The 20,264-nt window shown below is 43.7% G+C and overlaps 1 protein-coding gene and 1 non-coding gene across 2 annotated transcripts in view; both read left to right on the top strand.

The window, feature by feature from the left end:
• The first annotated feature begins 2,736 nt into the window (after positions 1 to 2,736).
• The window catches only part of CES1 (carboxylesterase 1), a 37,174-nt gene continuing 19,646 nt past the window's right edge, over positions 2,737 to 20,264 (top strand). Inside the window, exons 1-3 of the mRNA XM_033845130.1 lie at positions 2,737 to 3,165; positions 6,608 to 6,815; positions 18,627 to 18,771. Of these exons, the coding sequence (XP_033701021.1) occupies positions 3,114 to 3,165; positions 6,608 to 6,815; positions 18,627 to 18,771 (405 nt within the window). The 5' untranslated portion in view covers positions 2,737 to 3,113. The remainder of the gene's footprint in view (positions 3,166 to 6,607; positions 6,816 to 18,626; positions 18,772 to 20,264) is intronic.
• Positions 3,778 to 3,851, top strand: TRNAR-UCU (transfer RNA arginine (anticodon UCU)). Its single transcript has one exon. It is a non-coding gene; the product is annotated as a tRNA-Arg (tRNA).

The following is a 20,264-nucleotide window of genomic DNA, read 5'->3' as shown; positions in this document are numbered from 1 at the left end:
GACAAATGACAGTTGGGAAACAGTGCAAGCAGGGAGAAGGCACAGCTACCTTTTCAGTCTTCTGCCCTAGAGACAACCCCTTCACATCTGCTCCCTCTCCACGGACAAGAACAAAGTTCACATCTCACGACTCCGGTTAACACAATGTTTAGAGTAAGGTCTATAACACTGTGCAGCTTTTGTTCAATTCTCAGCTCTTCCTCTTACTTGCTTTGTGACTGTGGGCCATTTCCTTGTCCTCACTGAGCACTGGGAGATCATAGTATCAATTCACAGGTTTATTTTGAGAACTAAGTGAGATCCTGCATACAAAGCCCTCAGCACGGTCATTCTCACACTGTGAGCGCTCCGTAAATATTTGTCAAATGAATGTCTGAGTGAATAAAAGTGGAAAATACTAATAAAAACACTCGCAATATTATAGCCAGGAAATGGCTGTTGCAACACAAGTTAGAGGTATAACCTTCCAAAATTTTTCCTCCCCAAAGAAAGATATTTTTTATATTATAATGGGATATTGTACATGACTAGATTTTTTATTTATTTTTAAAAATTTTTTTTATAAATTTATTTATTTATTTTTGGCTGCGTTGGGTCTTTGTTGCCGCACTGGGCTTTCTCTAGTTGAGGTGAGCGGGGCCTACTCTTCGTTGCGGTGCGTGGGCTTCTCATTGAGGTGGCTTTTCTTGTTGCGGAGCACGGGCTCTAGGCTCGCAGGCTTCAGTAGTTGTGGCGTGCAGCCTCAGTAGTTGTGGCACACGGGCCCAGTTGCTCTGCGGCATGTGGGATCTCCCCAGACCAGGGCTCAAACCCGTGTCCCCTGCATTGGCAGGCGGACTCCCAGCCTGCTGCGCCACCAGGGAAGCCCTAGATTTTTAAAAATATTTATTTATTGAAAGATTATCCACACACCATAAAATTCACCTTTCTAAGGCGTCCACTTCAGTGGTTTTCAGTATATTCACAGGGTTGTGCAACCATCACCACTATGTAATCCCAGAACATTTTCATCACCTCAAAGAGAAGCCTCCATGCATTAGCAGCCGCACATCATTCCCCCACCCCAGGCCTGCGGCAGCCACTAAACTACTTTCCGCCTCTATGGATTTGCTTAATCTGGACATTTCATACAAATAGAATCATACAATATATGTCCTTTCATGTCTGGCTTCTTACATTAGCGTAATATTTTCAAGGTTCATCCATGTTTAGCATGTACCAGTACTTCATTTCTTTTTATGGCTGAATAATATTCCATTGTAGAGATAGGTAGTATTTTATTTGTCCATTCATCAGTTCCTGGATATTTGGGTCCTTTCCACTTCGGGCCGTTGTGACTAATGCAGCTATTTGTGTACAAGTTTTTGTATAGATATGTTTTCAGCTGTTGTGAGTATATACCTAGGAGTGGAATTGCTGGGAAATCTGGTAACTTTGTGTTTAATTTTTTTTAATTTTTAAATTTTTTTGGCCTCATCACGTGGCATGCAGGATCCTCAGGGATCGAACCCACGCCCCCTGCAGCGGAAGCATGGAGTCTTAATCGCTGGACCGCCAGGGAAATCCCTGTGTTTGATTTTTGAGGAATTGCCAAACTGTTTCCTAAAGCAGTCATAGTTATATTATAATCTGTTTTTTTCCCCTTCACAATAGATCATGACTGCCTTTCCTTGTCAATAAATAGAGGTGTGTATGACTTCCCTGGTGGCTCAGTGGTTAAGAATCCGCCTGCCAATGCAGGGGACACGGATTCGAGCCTTGGTCAGAGAAGATCCCACATGCCACAGAGCAACTAAGCACATGCGCTACAACTACTGAGCCTGCGTGCCACCACTACTGAAGCCCCCGCACCTAGAGCCTGTGCTCTGCAACAAGAGAAGCCACCCCAGTGAGAAGCTCGCGCACTGCAAAAAAGAGCAGCCCCCGCTCGCCTCAACTAGAGAAAGCCCACGCACAGCAACAAAGACCCAACGCAGCCAAAAATAACTAACTAAATAAATAGAGGTGTGCTTCACTAGTTTGAGTGAAAGCATAGTATTTCCTTAGCCAGCTGTACCAGAATGTATTTAGAGAATGTCCTACTGTTCAACATTTAATAATTCTATAAAACAGGCTTTGAGCATTTTCCTTGTGTCCCTAGTGAGTAAGTGGCACTTTCACAGGTGTACTCAGAGCACTTTGTATCCCTCTACTTTGGTGCTTTCAGATTGCACTGCAATCTACCTATCACCTCTCCCTGCATCTGTCTTATTTATTACATAGAGAGTTCCTCCAGGAGATGGAACATGTCTTGAATTTATCTTTGTATCCATTGCACTTAGCATAGTGCCAGGCATTTGGTAAATGTTTGGAGAATGAATGAATAAATGAAATAATGAATAAATGGAAGGAAAGATGGAGGGATGGATGAATGAATAATTAGAACCAAAGACTATGGAGAGATGGAGTCCCTTTATTGTAAGAACATTCTGTCCAAAGATCCCTGCCTGGAGAGGTAATGAGTTCCCTGACCCTGCAGGTGTGCAACAGGAGGCTGAGTCACTTAGCAGGAATATTGTGAAGTTAATTTAGGCATCAGAAGGGAGACTGAATGAAATTTAAGATGTTTCTAAAATAAGAGCATGAAACTCTATGAAATAGAAGCCCAGGGAAATGAAAAGATTTGCCCTTAATTCCCCAGCTGGGCAGCTGTGGGTCTGGGAGTTGCTCTGAAAGTTTTCAAATTGTTCTGAGGACCCCAGACCACAGCCTCCCCTGGTCCAAAGACCTCTGTGTGCTTGTGTCTGCCTTGGTAGCCCACAGTACACTAAGGTTAGAGTCCAGGAAGGGAGAAACACTTACGAAACAAATCGTTGAACCTGTAGGTGGCTACCTGTAATTGGAGAGTAAAGTCCGGGCTCTTGATTTAAAATAAGGTAAATTCTGGGTGGGCGTGGCTTACAGCCCTAAACAGCAGCCCACGGGGAAGCGTGGGAGAGCTTTTCTGTTATTTCCAGATTAGGCTACTGAGCAACTGGGGCGGGAGCCTGTGCAGAGAGCTGGGGGCGGGGACTGGAACAGCCCCTCGGAGCAGGGCCGAGACCTGCGGGCACAGGAGCTGCTGTCCTTCCACGATGTGGCTCTTCGCTCTGGTCTTGTCCTCCCTCACCACTTTCACGGCTTTGGGTGAGTCCTCCTAAATTCAAATAGCGGGGGACCTTTGGAAATCCTTGTGTGGGACAAGGGGAAGGAGTGACAGGGGCGGTTCTGCAGCAGCGCACGCTCTGTGGACTTGGACCGTCTAGCCCAGCTGGTCCCCCGCAGCAGGAGGCACAGTGGACGATAAACACCCTAGACTCGGCTGCACGCCGCCACACCAGAGGAGGACAACCAGCTAACCTCCTGGTTGGACAACCAGCTAACCTCAACCTCCAGCTGAGGACTTGGGAGAGTTCCATATCTTTTCCTCTTGATTACTAATACGGACGTGGCCAAATCCTGGAGCTTAGCTTACCAGAATATTAATATCGCCTCTGGAGGCAGAGTGTGTGGGTTTGCATCCCAGCTCAGCACTTACTAGCACTGTGAGCTTAGGCAAAGGACTTCCTTTTTCTGTGCCTCAGTTTCCCCCTCTATAAAATGGGGGTGAAAGCTGTATCTATATCATTAGGCTGTTGTGAGGTTGAAATGGGCTGTTGTTTCTGAGAGAGTGCCTGGAATGGAGAGAGTGCAAAAAAGGGATAAAGAAGTTGTTTTAAAAGACAGTGTACTGAAAAAAAAAAAAAGTATATTGGAACTTCCCTGGCGGTCCAGTGGTTAAAGACTCTGCACTTCTACTGCAGGGGGCGCAGGTTTGATCCCTGCTCAGGGAACTAAGATCCCACATGCCTCGCAGGGCAGCCAGAAAAAGAAAGACAGTGTATTAATAGACAATTTGGGGTATTCTAAGGCCCACAGATCAGGAACCAACTGTCATTGAAAAGATGGTTTATGACTCAATTTCCCCAGAGGAAGGAGTACGGAACTACCATGGGGGGCCTGGAGGTGAAGCCCTGGGTGGGTCATGAGACACAGGGAAGAAGGAGGAACTGGGGGTGAGGGGCTTTATCTTGGTTGCTGGGGGGATGGAAGAGGTGAGGCAGGATATGCAGGTTTGGGATTGGCAAAGTAGCCAATTTCAACAGGTTCTGGGGCTTAGGGACTGCACAGTTGTCAGGTACTTGGCCTGGAGTGATTAGGGCAGGATGATAGTGGCCAGATGTGGAGGGCCTGGTAAAGAAGGTAGTTGGGGTACAGGCTCTGGCACGCTTGAAGGGGAAGTTCATTCCTATCATTAGGGATTGGCGAACTCTGGGAGGGGCAGTCCCTCCAGAATCAGCAAGGCCCCAGATATCAAGGCATCAGAATACAGAACATAAAAGACCTGGTTAATACAAGGGTGCAGCAAGGGACCTCAGAATGCATCTGTGCCATTTTATAGGTGGGGAAACTGAGACTCAGAGAGGGAAATGTACATGCCCAAGGTCAACCGGAAAATCATGCTCTGAATTCTATCTCTAACTCCTGAGTCCAGAGCCAGTGCTCTGGCTGTCAGTGCACTGACAGCCCAGGCTCCACTGGGTTTTCTCTTCTTCCTGGGCCTATGACACTGTGAGAGGCCTGGAACTGAGGGTAAGAGCAGAGTAAGAACCAAATTAGGGGCAGATTTTTCCCTTACTGCTGTTTACCCCTGGCAGGGCCATGCCACTTCCATCTTTAGAAAGTCCATACTGGGAACTTCCCTGGTGGCACAGTGGTTAAGAATACGTCTGCCAATGCAGGGGACACGGGTTTGAGCCCTGGTCTGGGAAGATCCCACATGCTGTGGAAACTAAGCGCGTGCGCCCCAACTGCTGAGCCTGCACTCTAGAGCCCGTATGCCACAACTACTGAGCCCATACGCTGCAACTACTGAAGCCACGTGCCTTGAGCCCATGCTCTGCAACAAGAGAAGTCACCCAATGAGAAGCCCATGCACTGCAATGAAGAGTAGCCCCCACTCACCACAACTAGAGAAAGCCCACACACAGAAACTAAGACCCAACACAGCCAAAAATAAATAAAAATTTTTAAAAAAGAAAGTCCATACTGGCTGCCTCCATTTCCTCAGTTACTTCATCTGAAAAATGGGCATATTGATGTCTACCTAGCAAGGCTTTTGTGAAGATTAGTTTAAAGGAAATGGAATGCCCATGTAGCACATAGTAAGTGCTCAGTATACAAACATTACATATAACACAAGTGGTAACTGCTGCTGTTACCAGTATTGCCTATACCTCTCAGCCAATCGCCCGTTTTTTCACCCTTGCCAGTTGGACATCTGTCCACTTCATCTCTCTTGAGGGTTATCATCGGATTTGTCTGTAAGGCCAAATCTGGGTTATTCTTTTCTATTCTGGCCACATACTTTGAGAGAGAAGTTGACCTTGTGTCTATATCTAAAGGGGAACAATTGGGAGGATGAGAGGCTGGAAATCGTTTCCTGTTAGGATGCTTAAACAAACTGAAGCTGTTGAGGACGGACAAGAGAAGACTTGAGGGATGGGTATGAACATGGGTCACTAAGGCTGCCTGTCACATGAAGGTGCAGGATGTCCCAGAGCAGGTAGGACCAGGACTGATGTGACAGCTTCAGGGAGACGCATTTCAGCTCAGTGAGAAAGAACTGTCTGCTCCACGAGAAGGGGACAGATGGAATCTGGGCCCATCTCACTCCCTCTGCATGACCGTGCTCAGAGCCAGCAGAAGGGGCCTCTTCAAGCTGATTGTGTCACTCTCTTTTACTCCAGTATGGTTCACTGCTGCTCATTTACCCACTAAATAAAGCCCGAATCACTGGCCTGGCATTTGAGACTCTCCCAGACATGAACCTGTCTCATCCAGGGTTATGTTCCTCCCCCATTACTCTTCCTGACCCAAATGGGCCAATCGCTCTTCCTCAAGCAGGTCTTGCACTTTGCTGTCGCAGAGCCTCACCTCTGCACAATCTCATCTCTGTTTATACCTTTAAGCACCCTCTTCCACCTCCCCTTGTCACTCCTTCCACTACTGCAAGTCCCAGCTCCAAGGTCACTGCCTCCATGAAGCCACCAGTCAGAAGGCCTCGCTCCCTCTTCTGTCTCCTATGGCACCTTACTTGGTACGTCTCTCAGGACACGGACCACTTTCTTCCCAGCAGTAGGGTCAGGTATGTATGTGGCTCATCCTCCACATAAGGCCAGATTTCTGAGAAGAGCAGCCTGCTCTTGTTCATCCTCTCATCCAGCGTGCAGCTCGGCACCAGCGTCCAGTGATTGTTTCTAGATGCTCCTAAGTGTGGAAACTGAATGCCTTCTTCATTCCCAGTGGCTCTCCTTTTTGCATTTATGTCTTATTTGATGCTGTTATACCTCCAATTCCAATTCGCTCCTTCAGATAGCGCTGTGAGTTAGGAAGGACAGTTAGCTTCACTCTCTCTTACATAAGAAGAAACTGAGGCTTAGAGAGTTGAGGGGACATTCAAGATCACGTGGCAAAAGTAACAAAATTCACCCAGAATCCGGTTCACACCTTCACCACTGACATGTTCTCATTTCCTCTCAATGTCCAGCAGGGCAACCACCCTCACCGCCTGTTGTGGACACCGCGCAGGGCAGAGTCCTGGGGAAATATGTCAGCTTAGAAGGTTTTGCACATCCTGTGGCTGTTTTCCTAGGAGTCCCTTTTGCCAGGCCCCCTCTTGGATCCTTGAGGTTTGCTCCGCCGCAGCCTGCAGAACCATGGATCTTCGTGAAGAATACCACCTCTTACCCTCCCATGTAAGTCAAGGTGTGACTTTGGCATCTTCCAGTGGGGATGTTAGCCTCAAAGGGATGCAGGAAGGAGCCAAGGCGATCCTCTGAGTGGCTCATACTTTGTTCTGGAATCCTAAGATATTGTAGGTCCTTACAAACATTTCAGAACTCTCACAGCATTCTAGAGCCCTTTATTCAACTAATATTTATTGAGCAACTTTGCCAGGCATTTTCTAGTTTCCTGGAATCTATTAGTGAACAGAACAAAGATCCCACCTTCATGGAGCTTGCATTCTAGCAGGGGCAGATAGATAGTAAACAATATGCAAATTAGTAAATAGACTATACAGTATGTTAGAATATGATAAGTGCTGTGGAAAAAAACAGAAAGTTGAGCAGGTGAGGGGTTTCAAAAGTAATGATTCTGTTAACCTAAAACAATAAAACAACCAGATATTTTACCAGCAAAACCAGAGATTTATTTGGGAGCAGCCAAGAATCACAATTGGGGACATGCAACTATGGCAAACCACATGCAAGTCTGGTAAAAGGAAAGGAGACTCTTTTATAGAGGCAAAGGGGAAGTTAGAAGACACCGTTATAAACAAAAGTCCATTGGAGGAAACTGGGAGTTTGTTATGTAGTGGCTTTTAATTGGCTGAGTAATGATAGTCTCTGATTGGCTGAGCTGTTGCCAAGCGAGGAGGAAATCTTTCTTGTGGTAAAGTCGTGTCACTTCTGGTCAGAGGTGCACAGTATGTCTCTTCCTAGGGGGATCTGTATTGAGGTGGAGTGATATCTTCCTGAGATCTCCCCCTCCTCACCTCCAGATTCCATTTTAGTGCGGGTTCTCTTTATTAATTTTCACAGTTCTATTCATTTTCCTTCTTGAACTTTACCGTAGTGGGAAGTGAGGTGGGCCAGGAGATGTGTGGATGGGTAGTGCTTTGGGGTGTTGACTGGGCAAGTTCTCAACTCCCAAATGTGTCTGGCTACCTAGTCACAAGCAGAACGATGGTTGATGTGTTCTAGTTAGCTGGTCAGGTTGGGCAAGAAGACTCACAACTGTCCACCAAGGCACCTTAGATGTCTACAAGCATTGATTCAGACCATATTTATCTCAGCAAGAGATTTCTAATAATTTCCAGGGTCCTGCCTCTTGCTGAATTTTCTTTTCTTCTCTTCTCTCCTTACTCCCTTCCTTCCTTACTTCTTCCATTCCTTTAAAATAATATTCATTCTTTTTATTTCCTGATTGCAATTAATATGTTTTATTTATTTTTATTGCAAGTATACATTTAATTTCCTGATTGCAAGTAATAAGTAATACATACTTATTACATAAAAGTGAGAAAATATAGGTAAGTAAAGGTAAGAAAATGAAAAGCATACACCACCGAGCAAGAACTGTTGTTCATATTTTAGATTCTATTTTTCCAGTCTTTTATCTGTTGCATAATTTCTCCCTTAAAATGTAATCACATAATTTTCTGTACCCAATTCTAATGTGTGTGTTTTTTCCCCCCGCACCAAAAAGCAATTCTTACACACCATATGTGTGTCCAACAATTTAGCTAATTCTAACGCTCTCTTCCTAGAGATAGCATCAGATTCCACAGATTAAGGGCTCAGCTCCACAATAGCTCCCTCTGCTTCGATGCCAGTTCCAAGTCCAAGTCGTCACCTATGCTTCTGACCAACTGGCTATAAATTAGAGGTTCCTGTGACCCCCTCCTTAGGTTCTATTAATTTGCCGTAGCAGCTCACAGAACTCAGGAAATTAGTTTTCTCACTAGATTACCAGTTTATTATGAAGGATATTAAACGATACAAGCCACTAGCCAGATGAAGATATCCATAAGGTGAGGTCCCTAACAAAGGAGCATCCATCCATCCTTCTGGAGTTTGGGACCCAGCACGGTGGCACTTAGAAGAGTTCTGGTTCACCAGCCAGGACGCCCTCTGAACCCTGTCCTTTTGGGTTTTATGGAGCCCTCATTACATGGGCAGGATGACTGAAAGCATTGGTCACTGGTGATTGATCCCTCTCCAGCCCATCTCCCCTTTCCAGAGGTCAGGGGGCTGTGGCGCAAAGTTCCAACCCTCTAATCACATGATTGTTCCTCTGGCAACCAGTTCCTGCTCTTAGATGAGGTCCAAAAGTGACCTCATTAACCCAACAGTATACACCACTCAGGAGATTTCAAGGGTTTTAAGAGCTCTTCAGGGCTTCCCTGGTGGCGCAGTGGTTGAGAGTCCGCCTGCCGATGCAGGGGACGTGGGTTCGTGCCCCGGTCCGGGAAGATCCCACATGCCGCGGAGCGGCTGGGCCCGTGAGCCATGGCCGCTGAGCCTGCGCGTCCGGAGCCTGTGCTCTGCAACGGGAGAGGCCACAACAGTGAGAGGCCTGCCTATGGCAATAAAAAAAAAAAAAAAAAAAAGAGCTCTTCAGCAGAAACTGGACAAAGATCAAATACATATTTCTTCTTATATCACAATATCATATTACACGATACAGATACTTTACTTTATTTATTTATTTTAATTTATTTATTTTTGGCTGCGCTGGGTCTTCGTTGCTGCATGCGTGCTTTCTGTAGTTGCAGCCAGCGGGGGCTACTCTTCGTTGTGGTGCGCGGGCTTCTTATTGCAGTGTCTTCTCCTGTTATGGAGCACAGGCTCTAGGCACGCGGGCTTCAGTAGTTGTGGCGCATGGGCTCAGTAGTTGTGGCTCACAGGCTTAGGTGCTCCACGGCATGTGGGATCTTCCCGGACCAGGACTGGAACCCATGTCGCCTGCATTGGCAGGCAGATTCTTCACCACTGCGCCACCAGGGAAACCCCAAGACAGATACTTTAGATGCCTGTTTTGCTCATGAACGTATATCATGAACATCATTCTATGTCATTAAATATCACACCCCGACATTTAATAGCTGCATTACGTTGCATATTGAATCATAATTTATTTACTGCACCTTTTATTTGGGATTATTAATTGTTCTTGATGATTTTGATAATATAAGTAGCACTATGATGAATATCCTGTAGCTAAATCTTCATGCATGTTCATAAATATTTTTGGATAAGTTCTAAGAAATAACATTTCCGAGTAAGAGTATTTTTAAAATTTCCCTTCAGAAATACTCCAACTGCACCCCTTTATTTAATATATGAAAACCTCCATTAACTGAATTTTAAACAATGTTTTGGGTTATTAAAAATGATTTTGGGCTATTGAATAGGCAAAATAACGATAATTTTTATTATCTTCGTCATTATATATATGATTATTCTCTTTATTCTACATTTATCTGAATACTAGTGACATTGCCTTATTTTTCTCTTTTTAAACTTTTGATTGTCTTCTTTTATGAATATTACGCCCCTTGCTTTGATGATCTGGGGAAAGTTCCCCCGGGATGGAAATCAAGAGTTTATCTTTGGAGCTCTGACTCTGCCAATTGACAGCTGTGTCATCCAAGCACCTCAGTGCTTCAGTTATCTCGTCGACATACTGGAGGCAGTCATGCTGTTTTGTGGGGACACTGAGATCTGGAAATGTGGCTTATAAGGTCCTTGGAAACATAAGCACTACATAGTATGGTTCTTTCTGGCTGTGTGACCTTGGGCAAATTCTCTAATATCTCTGTGCCTCAGTTTCTCAACTGTAAAATGTGGATAATAATAGAACCTAAATCATGGGGCTGATGTGAAGATTAAATGAGTTAATACATAAGGAGTATTTAAAACAACAGTTGGTGAGAGAGCACTGGAATCACAACTAACTGCTGAACAATCATTGACAGGAAGACACTGGAACTCACCAAAAAGATACCCCACATCCAAAGACAAAGGAGAAGCCACAATGAGACTGTAGGAGGGGCACAATCACAATAAAATCAAATCCCATAACCGTTGGGTGGGTGACTCACAAACTGGAGAACACTTATACCACAGAAGTCCACTCACTGGAGGGAAGGTTCTGAGCCCCACGTCAGGCTTCCCAACCTGGGGGCCTGGCAATAGGAGGAGGAATTCCCAGAGAATTAGACTTTGAAGGCTAGTGGGATTTGATTTCAGGACTTTGACAGGACTGGGGGAAACAGAGACTCCACTCTTGGAGGGCACACACAAAGTAGTGTGCGTATGAGAACCCAGGGGGAAGGAACAGTGACCCCATAGGAAACTGAACCAGACCTACCTGCTAGTGTTGGAGGGTCTCCTGCAGAGGTGGGGGGCGGCTGTGGCTCACTGCAGGGACAAGGACACTGGCAGCAGAAGTTCTGGGAAGGACTCTTTGGTGTGAGCCCTCCCAGAGTCCACCATTAGCCTCACCAAATAGCCTGCAGGGTCCAGTGCTGGGTTGCCTCAGGCCAAACAACCAACAGGGAGGGAACTCAGCCCCACCCATCAGCAGACAAGCAGATTAAAGTTTTACTGAGGTCTGTCCACCAGAGCAACACCCAGCTCTACCACCACCAGTCCCTCCCATCAGGAAGCTTGTACAAGACTCTTAGATAGCCTCATCCAACAGAGGGCAGACAGCAGAAGCAAAAAGAACTACAGTCCTGCAGCCTATGGATCGAAAACCACATTCACAGAAAGAGAGACAAAATGAAAAGGCAGAGGAATATGTTCCAGATGAAGGAACAAGATAAAACCCAGAAAAACAACTAAATGAAGTGCAGATGGGCAATCTTCCAGAAAAAGAATTCAGAATAATGATAGTGAAGATGATCCAGGACCTAAGAAAAAGAATGGAGGCAAAGATTGAGAAGATGCAAGAAATGTTTAACAAAGACCTAGAAGAATTAAAGAAAAAACAGAGATGAACAATACAATGACTGAAATGAAAAATACACTGGAAGGAATCAATAGCAGAATAACTGAGGCAGAAGAACAGATAAGTGACCTGGAAGACAGAATGATGGAATTCACTGCCACGGAACAGAATAAAGAAAATAGAATGAAAAGAAATGAAGACAGCCTAAGAGATCTCTGGGACAACATTAAATGCACCAACATTCGCATTATAGGAGTCCCAGAAGGAGAAGAGAGAGAAACAGGACCCCAGAAAATATTTGAAGAGATTATAGTCGAAAACTTCTCTAACATGGGAGAGGAAATAGCCACCCAAGTCCAGGAAATGCAGAGAGTCCCAGACAGGATAAACCCAAGGAGAAACACGCTGAGACACATAGTAATCAAATTGACAAATATTAAAGACAAAGAAAAACTATTAAAAGCAACAAGGGAAAAATGACAAATAACATACAAGGGAACTCCCATAAGGTTAAGAGCTGATTTCTCAGCAGAAACTCTACAAGCCAGAAGGGAGTGACACAATATATTTAAAGTGATGAAAGGGAAGAACCTACAACCAAGGTTACTCTACCCGGCAAGGATCTCATTCAGATTCGATGGAGAAATCAAAAGCTTTAGAGACAAGCAAAAGCTAAGAGAATTCAGCACCACCAAACCAGCTCTGCAACAAGTGCTAAAGGAAGTTCTCTAAGTGGGAAACACAAGAGAAGAAAAGGACCTACAAAAACAAACCCATAACAATTAAGAAATTGGTAATAGGAACATACATATTGATAATTACCTTAAATGTGAATGGATTAAATGCTCCAGCCAAAAGACACAGGCTCACTGAATGGATACAAAAACAAGACCTGTATATATGCTGTCTACAGGAGACCCACTTCAGACCTACGGACACATACAGACTGAAAGTGAAGGGATGGAAAAAGATATTCCATGCAAATGGAAAGCAAAAGAAAGCTGGAGTAGCAATACTCATATCAGATAAAATAGACTTTAAAATAAAGAATGTTACAAGAGAGAAGGAAGGACAATACATAATGATCAAGGGATCAATCTAAGAAGAAGATATAACAATTATAAATATATATGCACCCAACATAGGAGGACCTCAATACGTAAGGCAAATGCTAACAGCTATAAAAGAGGAAATCGACACTAACACAATAATAGTGGGAGACTTAAACACCTCACTTACACCAATGGACAGATCATCCAAACAGAAAATTAATAAGGAAACAGAAGCTTTAAATGACACAATAGACCAGATAGATTTAATTGATATTTATAGGATATTCCATCCAAAAATGGCAGACTTACACTTTCTTCTCAAGTGCACGTGGAACATGCTCTAGGATAGATTACATCTTGTGTCACAAATCAAGCCTCAGTAAATTTAAGAAAATTGAAATCATATCAAGCATCTTTTCTGACGACAGCACTATGAGATTAGAAATCAATTACAGGGAAAAAAACGTAAAAAACACAAACACTTGGAGGATAAACAATACATTACTAAATAACCAAGAGATCACTGAAGAAATCAAAGAGGAAATCAAAAAATACCTAGAGACAAATGACAATGAAAACATGACGATCCAAAACACATGGGATGCTGCAAAAGGAGTTCTAAGAAGGAAGCTTGTGGCAATACAATGCTACCTCAAGAAACAAGAAAAATCTCAAATAAACAATCTAAACTTTCACCTAAAGGAACTAGAGAAAGAAGAACAAACAAAACCCAGAGTTAATAGAAGTAAAGAATTCATAAAGACCAGAGCAGAAGTAAATGAAATAGAAACAAAACAGTAGCAAAGATCAATAAAACTAAAAGATGCTTCTTTGAGAAGATAAACAAAATTGATAAACCTTTAGCCAGACTCATCAAGAAAAAGAGGGAAAGGACTCAAATCAATAAAATTAGATTAAAAAGGAGAAGTTACAACAGAAACCGCAGAAATGCAAACCATCATAAGAGACTACTACAAGCAACTCTATGCCAATAAAATGGACAACCTGGAAGTAAGGGACAAATTCTTAGAAAGGTATAACATTCCAAGACTGAACCAGGAAGAAACAGAAAATATGAATAGACCAATCACAAGTAATGAAATTGAAACTGTAATTAAAAATCTTCCAACAAACAAAAGCCCAGGACCAGATGGCTTCACAGGTGAATTCTATGAAACATTTAGAGAATAGCTAACACCCATCCTTTTCAAACTCTTCCAAAAAATTGCAAAGGAAGAAACGCTCCCAAACTCATTCTACGAGGCCACCATCACCCTGATACCAAAACCAAATAAAGATACTACAAAGAAAGAAAATTACAGCCCAATATCACTGATGAATATAACCACAGAAATCCTCAACAAAATACTAGCAATCAGAATCCAATAACACATTAAAAGAATCATACAGCATGACCAACTGGGATCTATCCCAAGGACACAAGGATTCTTCAGTATATGCAAATCAATCAATGTGATACACCGTATTAACAAACTGAAGGATAAAAACCATATGATCATCTCAATAGATGTAGAAAAAGCTTTTGGCAAAATTCAACACTGATTTATGATAAAAAACTCTCCAGAAAGTGGGCATAGAGGGAACCTACCTCAACATAATAAAGGCCATATACGACAAACCCACAGCAAACATCATTCTCAATGGTGAAAAACTGAAAGCATTTCCTCTAAGAACAGGAACAAGACAAGGATGTCCACTCTCACCACTATTATTCCACAAAGTTTTGGAAGTCCTAGCCACAGAAATCAGAGAAGAAAAAGAAATGAAAGGAATACAAATTGGAAAAGAAGAAGTAAAACTGTCACTGTTTGCAGATGACGTGATACTATACAGAGATAATCCTAAAGATGCCACCAGAAAACTACTGGAGCTAATCAATGAATTTGGTAAAGTTGCAGGATCCAAAATTAATGCACAGAAATCTCTTGCATTCCAATACACTAACAGTGAAAGATCAGAAAGAGAAATTAAGGAAACAATCCCATTCACCATTGCAACAAAAAGAATAAAATACCTAGAAATAAACCACCTAAGGAGGTAAAAGCCCTGTACTCAGAAAACTATAAGACACTGATGAAAGAAATCGAAGATGACACAATCAGATGGAGAGATATACCATGTTCTTGGATTGGAAGAATTAATATTGTGAAAATGACTCTACTACCCAAAGCAACCTACAGATTCAGTGCAATCCCTATCAAATTACCAATGGCATTTTTTATAGAACTAGAACAAAAAATCTTAAAATGTGTATGGAAACACAAAAGACCCCGAATAGCCAAAGCAATCTTGAGGGGTAAAAAACAGAACTGGAGGAATCAGACTCCCTGACTTCAGACTATACTACAAAGCTACAGTAATCCAGACAATATGGTACTGGCACAAAAACAGAAATATAGATCAATGGAACAGAATAGAAAGCCCAGAGATAAACCCACGCAGTTATGGTAAACTAATCTCTGACAAAGGAGGCAAGGATATACAATGGAGAAAAGACAATCTCTTCAATAAGTGGTGCTGGGAAAACTGGGCAGCTACATGTAAAAGAATGAAATTAGAACACTCTCTAACACCATACACAAAAATAAACTCAAAATGGATTAAAGACCTAAATATAAGAGCGGACACTATAAAATTCTTAGAGGAAAACATAGGAAGAACAGTCTTTGACAAAAATCACAGCAAGATCTTTTTTGACCCACCTCCTAGAGTAATGGAAATAAAAACAAAAATAAACAAATGGGACCTAATTAAACTTAAAAGCTTTTGCACAGCAAAGGAAGCCATAAGCAAGACGAAAAGACAAACCTCATAATGGGAGAAAATATTTGCAAATGAAGCAACTGACAAAGGATTAATCTCCAAAATTTACAAGCAGCTCATGCCGCTCAATATCAAAAAACAAACAACCCAATCCAAAAATGGGTAGAAGACCTAAATAGACATTTCTCCAAAGAAGGTATACAGATTGCCAACAAACACATGAAAGGATGCTCAGCGTCACTAATCATTAGAGAAATGCAAATCAAAACTACAATGAGGTATCACCTCACACCAGTCAGAATGGCCATCATCAAAAAATCTACAAACAATAAATGCTGGAGAGGATGTGGAGAAAAGGGAACCCTCTTACACTGTTGGTGGGAAAGTAAATTGATACAGCCACTATAGAGAACAGTACGGAGATCCCTTAAAAAACTAAAAATAGAGGGGCTTCCTTGGTGGCACAGTGGTTGAGAGTCCACCTGCCGATGCAGGGGACGCGGGTTCGTAACTCGGTCCGGGAAAATCCCACATGCCGCGGAGCGGCTGGGCCCGTGAGCCATGGCCGCTGAGCCTGCGCGTCCGGAACCTGTGCACCTCAACGGGAGAGGCCACAACATTGAGAGGCCCACGTACCAAAAAAATAAATAAATAAAAATAAATAAATAAATAAAGGAGATGAACTCCCTGGGACAAAAAAAAAAAAAAAAAAAAATAAAAATAGAACTGCCATACGACCCAGCAATCCCACTACTGGGCATATACCCTGAGAAAAACATAATTCAAAAAGAGTCATGTACCACAATGTTCATTGCAGCTCTATTTACAATAGCCAGGACGTGGAAGCAACCTAAGTGTCCATCTACAGATGAATGGATAAAGAAGATGTGGCACATATATACAATGGAATATTACTCAGCCATAAAAAGAAATGAAATTGAGTTATTTGTAGTGAGGTGGATGGACCTAGAGTCTGTCATACATAGTGACGTAAGTCAGATCAGAAAGAGAAAAACATACCGTATGCTAACACATATATATGGAATCTAAGGAAAAAAATGGTCATGAAGGACCTAGGGGCAGGATGGGAATAAAGATACAGACCTACTAGAGAACAGACTTGAGGACACGGGGAAGGTGAAGAGTAAGCTGGGAGAAAGTGAGAGAGTGGCATGGACATATATACACTACCAAAGGTAAAACAGGTAGCTAGTGGGAAGCAGCCGCGTTGCACAGGGAGATCAGCTCAGTGCTTTGTGACCACCTAGAGGGGTGGGTTAGGGAGGGTGGGAGGGAGATGCAAGAGGGAAGAGATATGAGGATATATGTGTATGTATGGCTGATTCACCTTGTTATAAAGCAGAAACTAACACACCATTGTAAAGCAGTTATACTCCAATAAAGATGTTAAAAAAATAAATTAAATTAATAAAAAAACAAACAAACAAATCAAAAAATGGGCAGAATACCTAAGCAGACATTTCTCCAAAGAAGAATACAGATGGCCAAGAGGCACATGAAAAGATGCTCAACATCACTAATTATTAGAGAAATGCAAATCAAAACTACATTGAGGTATCACCCTACACCAGTCAGAATGGCCATCATCAAAGAATCTACAAACAACAAATGCTGGAGAGGATGTGGAGAAAAGGGAACCCTCTTGCTCTGTTGGTGGGAATGTAAATTGATTCAGCCACTATGGAGAACAGTATGGAGGTTCCTTATAAAACTAAGAATAGAATTACTATATGACCCAGCAATCCCACTACTGGGCATATACCTTGAGAAAACCATAATTCAATAAGACATATGCACCCCAATGTTCATTGCAGCACTATTTACAATAGCCAGCTCATGGAAGCAACCTAAATACCCATCGACAGACAAATGGATAAAGAAGATGTGGTACATATATACAATGGAATATTACTCAGCCATAAAAAGGAATGAAATTGGGTCATTTGTAGAGACGTGGATGAATCTAGAGACTGTCATACAGAGTGAAGTAAGTCAGAAGGAGAAAAACAAATATCGTATATTAACACATATATGTGGAATCTAGAAAAATGGTACAGATGAACCGGTTTGCAGGGCAGAAATAGAGACAAAGATATGGAGAACAAACGTATGGACACCAAGTGGGGAGTGGTGGTGGTGGTGTGATGAATTGGGAGATTGGGATTGACATATATACACTAATATGTATAAAATAGATAACTAATTAGAACCTACTGTATAAAAATATAAATAAAATAAAATTTAAATGATAAAAAAAAAATCTCCTATTAGGGCAACCAATAGTTCTTGCCTGTGATGGGTTGATGATAGAATTTTAATATGTTAGTGCTGCAGGACCCTTATGGAAATCACTCCCCTCATTTACACAGAGGAGCAGACTGGGGCCCAGAGCAGGCAAAGAATTCACCTAAGGAAACCCAGCAAATTAGGCTGAGTCATGGGCTTCCCTGGTGGCGCAGTGGTTCAGAGTCCGCCTGTCGACGCAGGGGACACGGGTTCGTGCCCCGGTCCGGGAAGATCCCACATGCCGTGGAGTGGCTGGGCTCGTGAGCCATGGCCGCTGAGCCTGCGCGTCCGGAGCCTGTGCTCCGCAACGGGAAAGGCCACAACAGTGAGAGGCCTGCGTACTGGAAAAAAAAAAAAAAAAAAAATTAGGCTGAGGCAGGACTAGAGCGTAGTTCCTCTAAAGCTGCCCCATAAATATTTGACCTCTGACCTGTTGTAGGCCGTAAATAACTGCCGTTTGGGTGATTTCTCCTGGTTTATGGAAGTCTCCCGTGGACTAGAACATGTTTCCCTGTTGGCAGAATATGGTCACCCTACAGCGGGCATCATACAGCGCCCAGCGGAGAGCTGGTCTGGACCCAGGGCAAGCAGGAAATGGTCCTTTCCCAGGCCCAGCAGCGTATAGGCAGCCTCCTTCCTTGACTCAGGGCATCCCAAAGGCCCCAGGAAGGGAAGAGGGTCAGGCCTCACCATACCTGGTCCTGGGAGACCTTGGTGAGCCTGAGAAGCCCCCATCAGATGCCCCTGGTAGCCTCCTACCTAACCCAGTGTCTTGAGTCTGGTGAGAACAACTCTATTTACTGCCCTAAACCTGCCAGTCCAAGACCTGGCCTGACCACAGGAGACATCTCCTTGGTCAGCTCTGATTGAACTTCAAGAATTCATTTCTCTCCTTGCCTCTCCCAGGTGCTCCCAAGACCCAGTGGCGGGGCAAGTGATCTCAGAGCTCTTTACCAACAGAAAGGAGAACATTAATCTCAGGTTTTCCGAAGACTGTCTTTACCTAAATATTTACACTCCTGCTGACTTGAGGAAGAGAAGCAGGCTGCCGGTAAGCAGTGGGAACACATGGTCAAGGCTGGTGTAGACTGGAAGGGGATGAAGGCAGTGTTGGGTTGGGGTGTCTTGAACCAAGGCTGTTCCAGGGGCCCCAGGCTGTTCCAGGGGCCCCAGGGCTTTCTTTACCACCACAGCCAAACCTGACATCGAGGAACACAGGTTTTCCACACCTCAGTTTCCCTTAGTGACAGACATAGGGCCTCTGGGGGAGTTTGCTGTACATCTGTAATGAACATTTTAATTTTTCTAAGGTCTCTCATGCTAATAGATGGACATGAAGGATTACTCTTAATTGTTATATTAGGAATCTGATACCCAGGGTGGCTAAGACATAATTTCCAATAAAGTCAGAGCTGGAAGGAATCTTGGAGATAAGCCAACAACCCAACCGTTCTGTTACAGATAGAGAAACTGAAGCCCAGTGAGGGGAAGGCGAGGTCGCAGAGTAGGGTTGCAGGACTAGAGCACGGGTCTCCTGATCTCAAGTCACGCTCTTTGACACACACACACACACACACACACACACACACACACACACACACACTAGCAAGTGGAGCCTGTGGGTGGCCTTTCCTCAGCACACAGAGACCTTCTCTGACAAACTTTCAGTGTCTCAGTGTCACAGGTGGAGGATGCAGAGCCTGGAGCAACAGAGAAGCCCTTTCCTTTGCCTTTGCCAACTATCAAGATTTTATTGTAGATAATTTCACTTTGTAATTTACTTTGACACAAGCTGATGTCCCAGTGAGTCAGCATTTGCAGAATAAATGGAAGCCCAGAGATGGGGCAGCCTTCCAGACTCAGGCTGGAGGGTGGGGCTGGTCTGCTGGGAAAGGAGGGGTCAGTGGGGTAGAGACAGGCGGGGTGTGAGCACCCAGCCATCTCCCAGGAACACCCCTGGCATGGTGCCCAGATGTGGAGGAGGGCATCTGTGAACTTGTGACTAGAAGGTGGCCCTGCATATGCTGGGCTCAAAGAGGTGGGGACAATTGTTCATTCATTCATGCATTCATTCATTCCCCTAGTACATACTCAGCGCCCCCATATGCATAGCTAGAATTGGGGGTTAAGAGAAAGGAGGAACATAAAACCATGACCACACAGCCCCTGCCTTCGAGGATCTTAGCATCTGGGTTGCACAGAGCTGGACTAGCTTCTTCAGCAAATCACTGCTGGCCAGCCCTTGGCTCAGCCTGGACTCAGAGGTGACTGCACACTCAGTCCCTCTGCCCGGAGGTAGGCAGGGATCAGAGATGGAGGAGGAGCAGGGGCTCCAGGAACCTGAAACTGGAGAACCTCTACTATGCATACAGGCTCTGGAACTGCAGGGTCTGGGTGTAAATCCTGGTTCTGCCTTTTAATAGCTGAGAGACCCAGCTCTGTTTCTTCAAATCAGGGATAATTACACACAAGTGTTCAATGATGAATATCAAGCTTTATGTCAGTGTCTGACACAGCACACGAGGCAAGTCTTGCTGATGCATT

This window comes from Tursiops truncatus, chromosome 19 (assembly GCF_011762595.2).
Source record: "Tursiops truncatus isolate mTurTru1 chromosome 19, mTurTru1.mat.Y, whole genome shotgun sequence".
Classification (NCBI taxonomy): Eukaryota; Metazoa; Chordata; class Mammalia; order Artiodactyla; family Delphinidae; genus Tursiops; species Tursiops truncatus.
The sequence above is the reverse complement of the archived record's forward strand: the minus strand, read 5'-3'. Positions and strand labels throughout refer to the sequence as shown.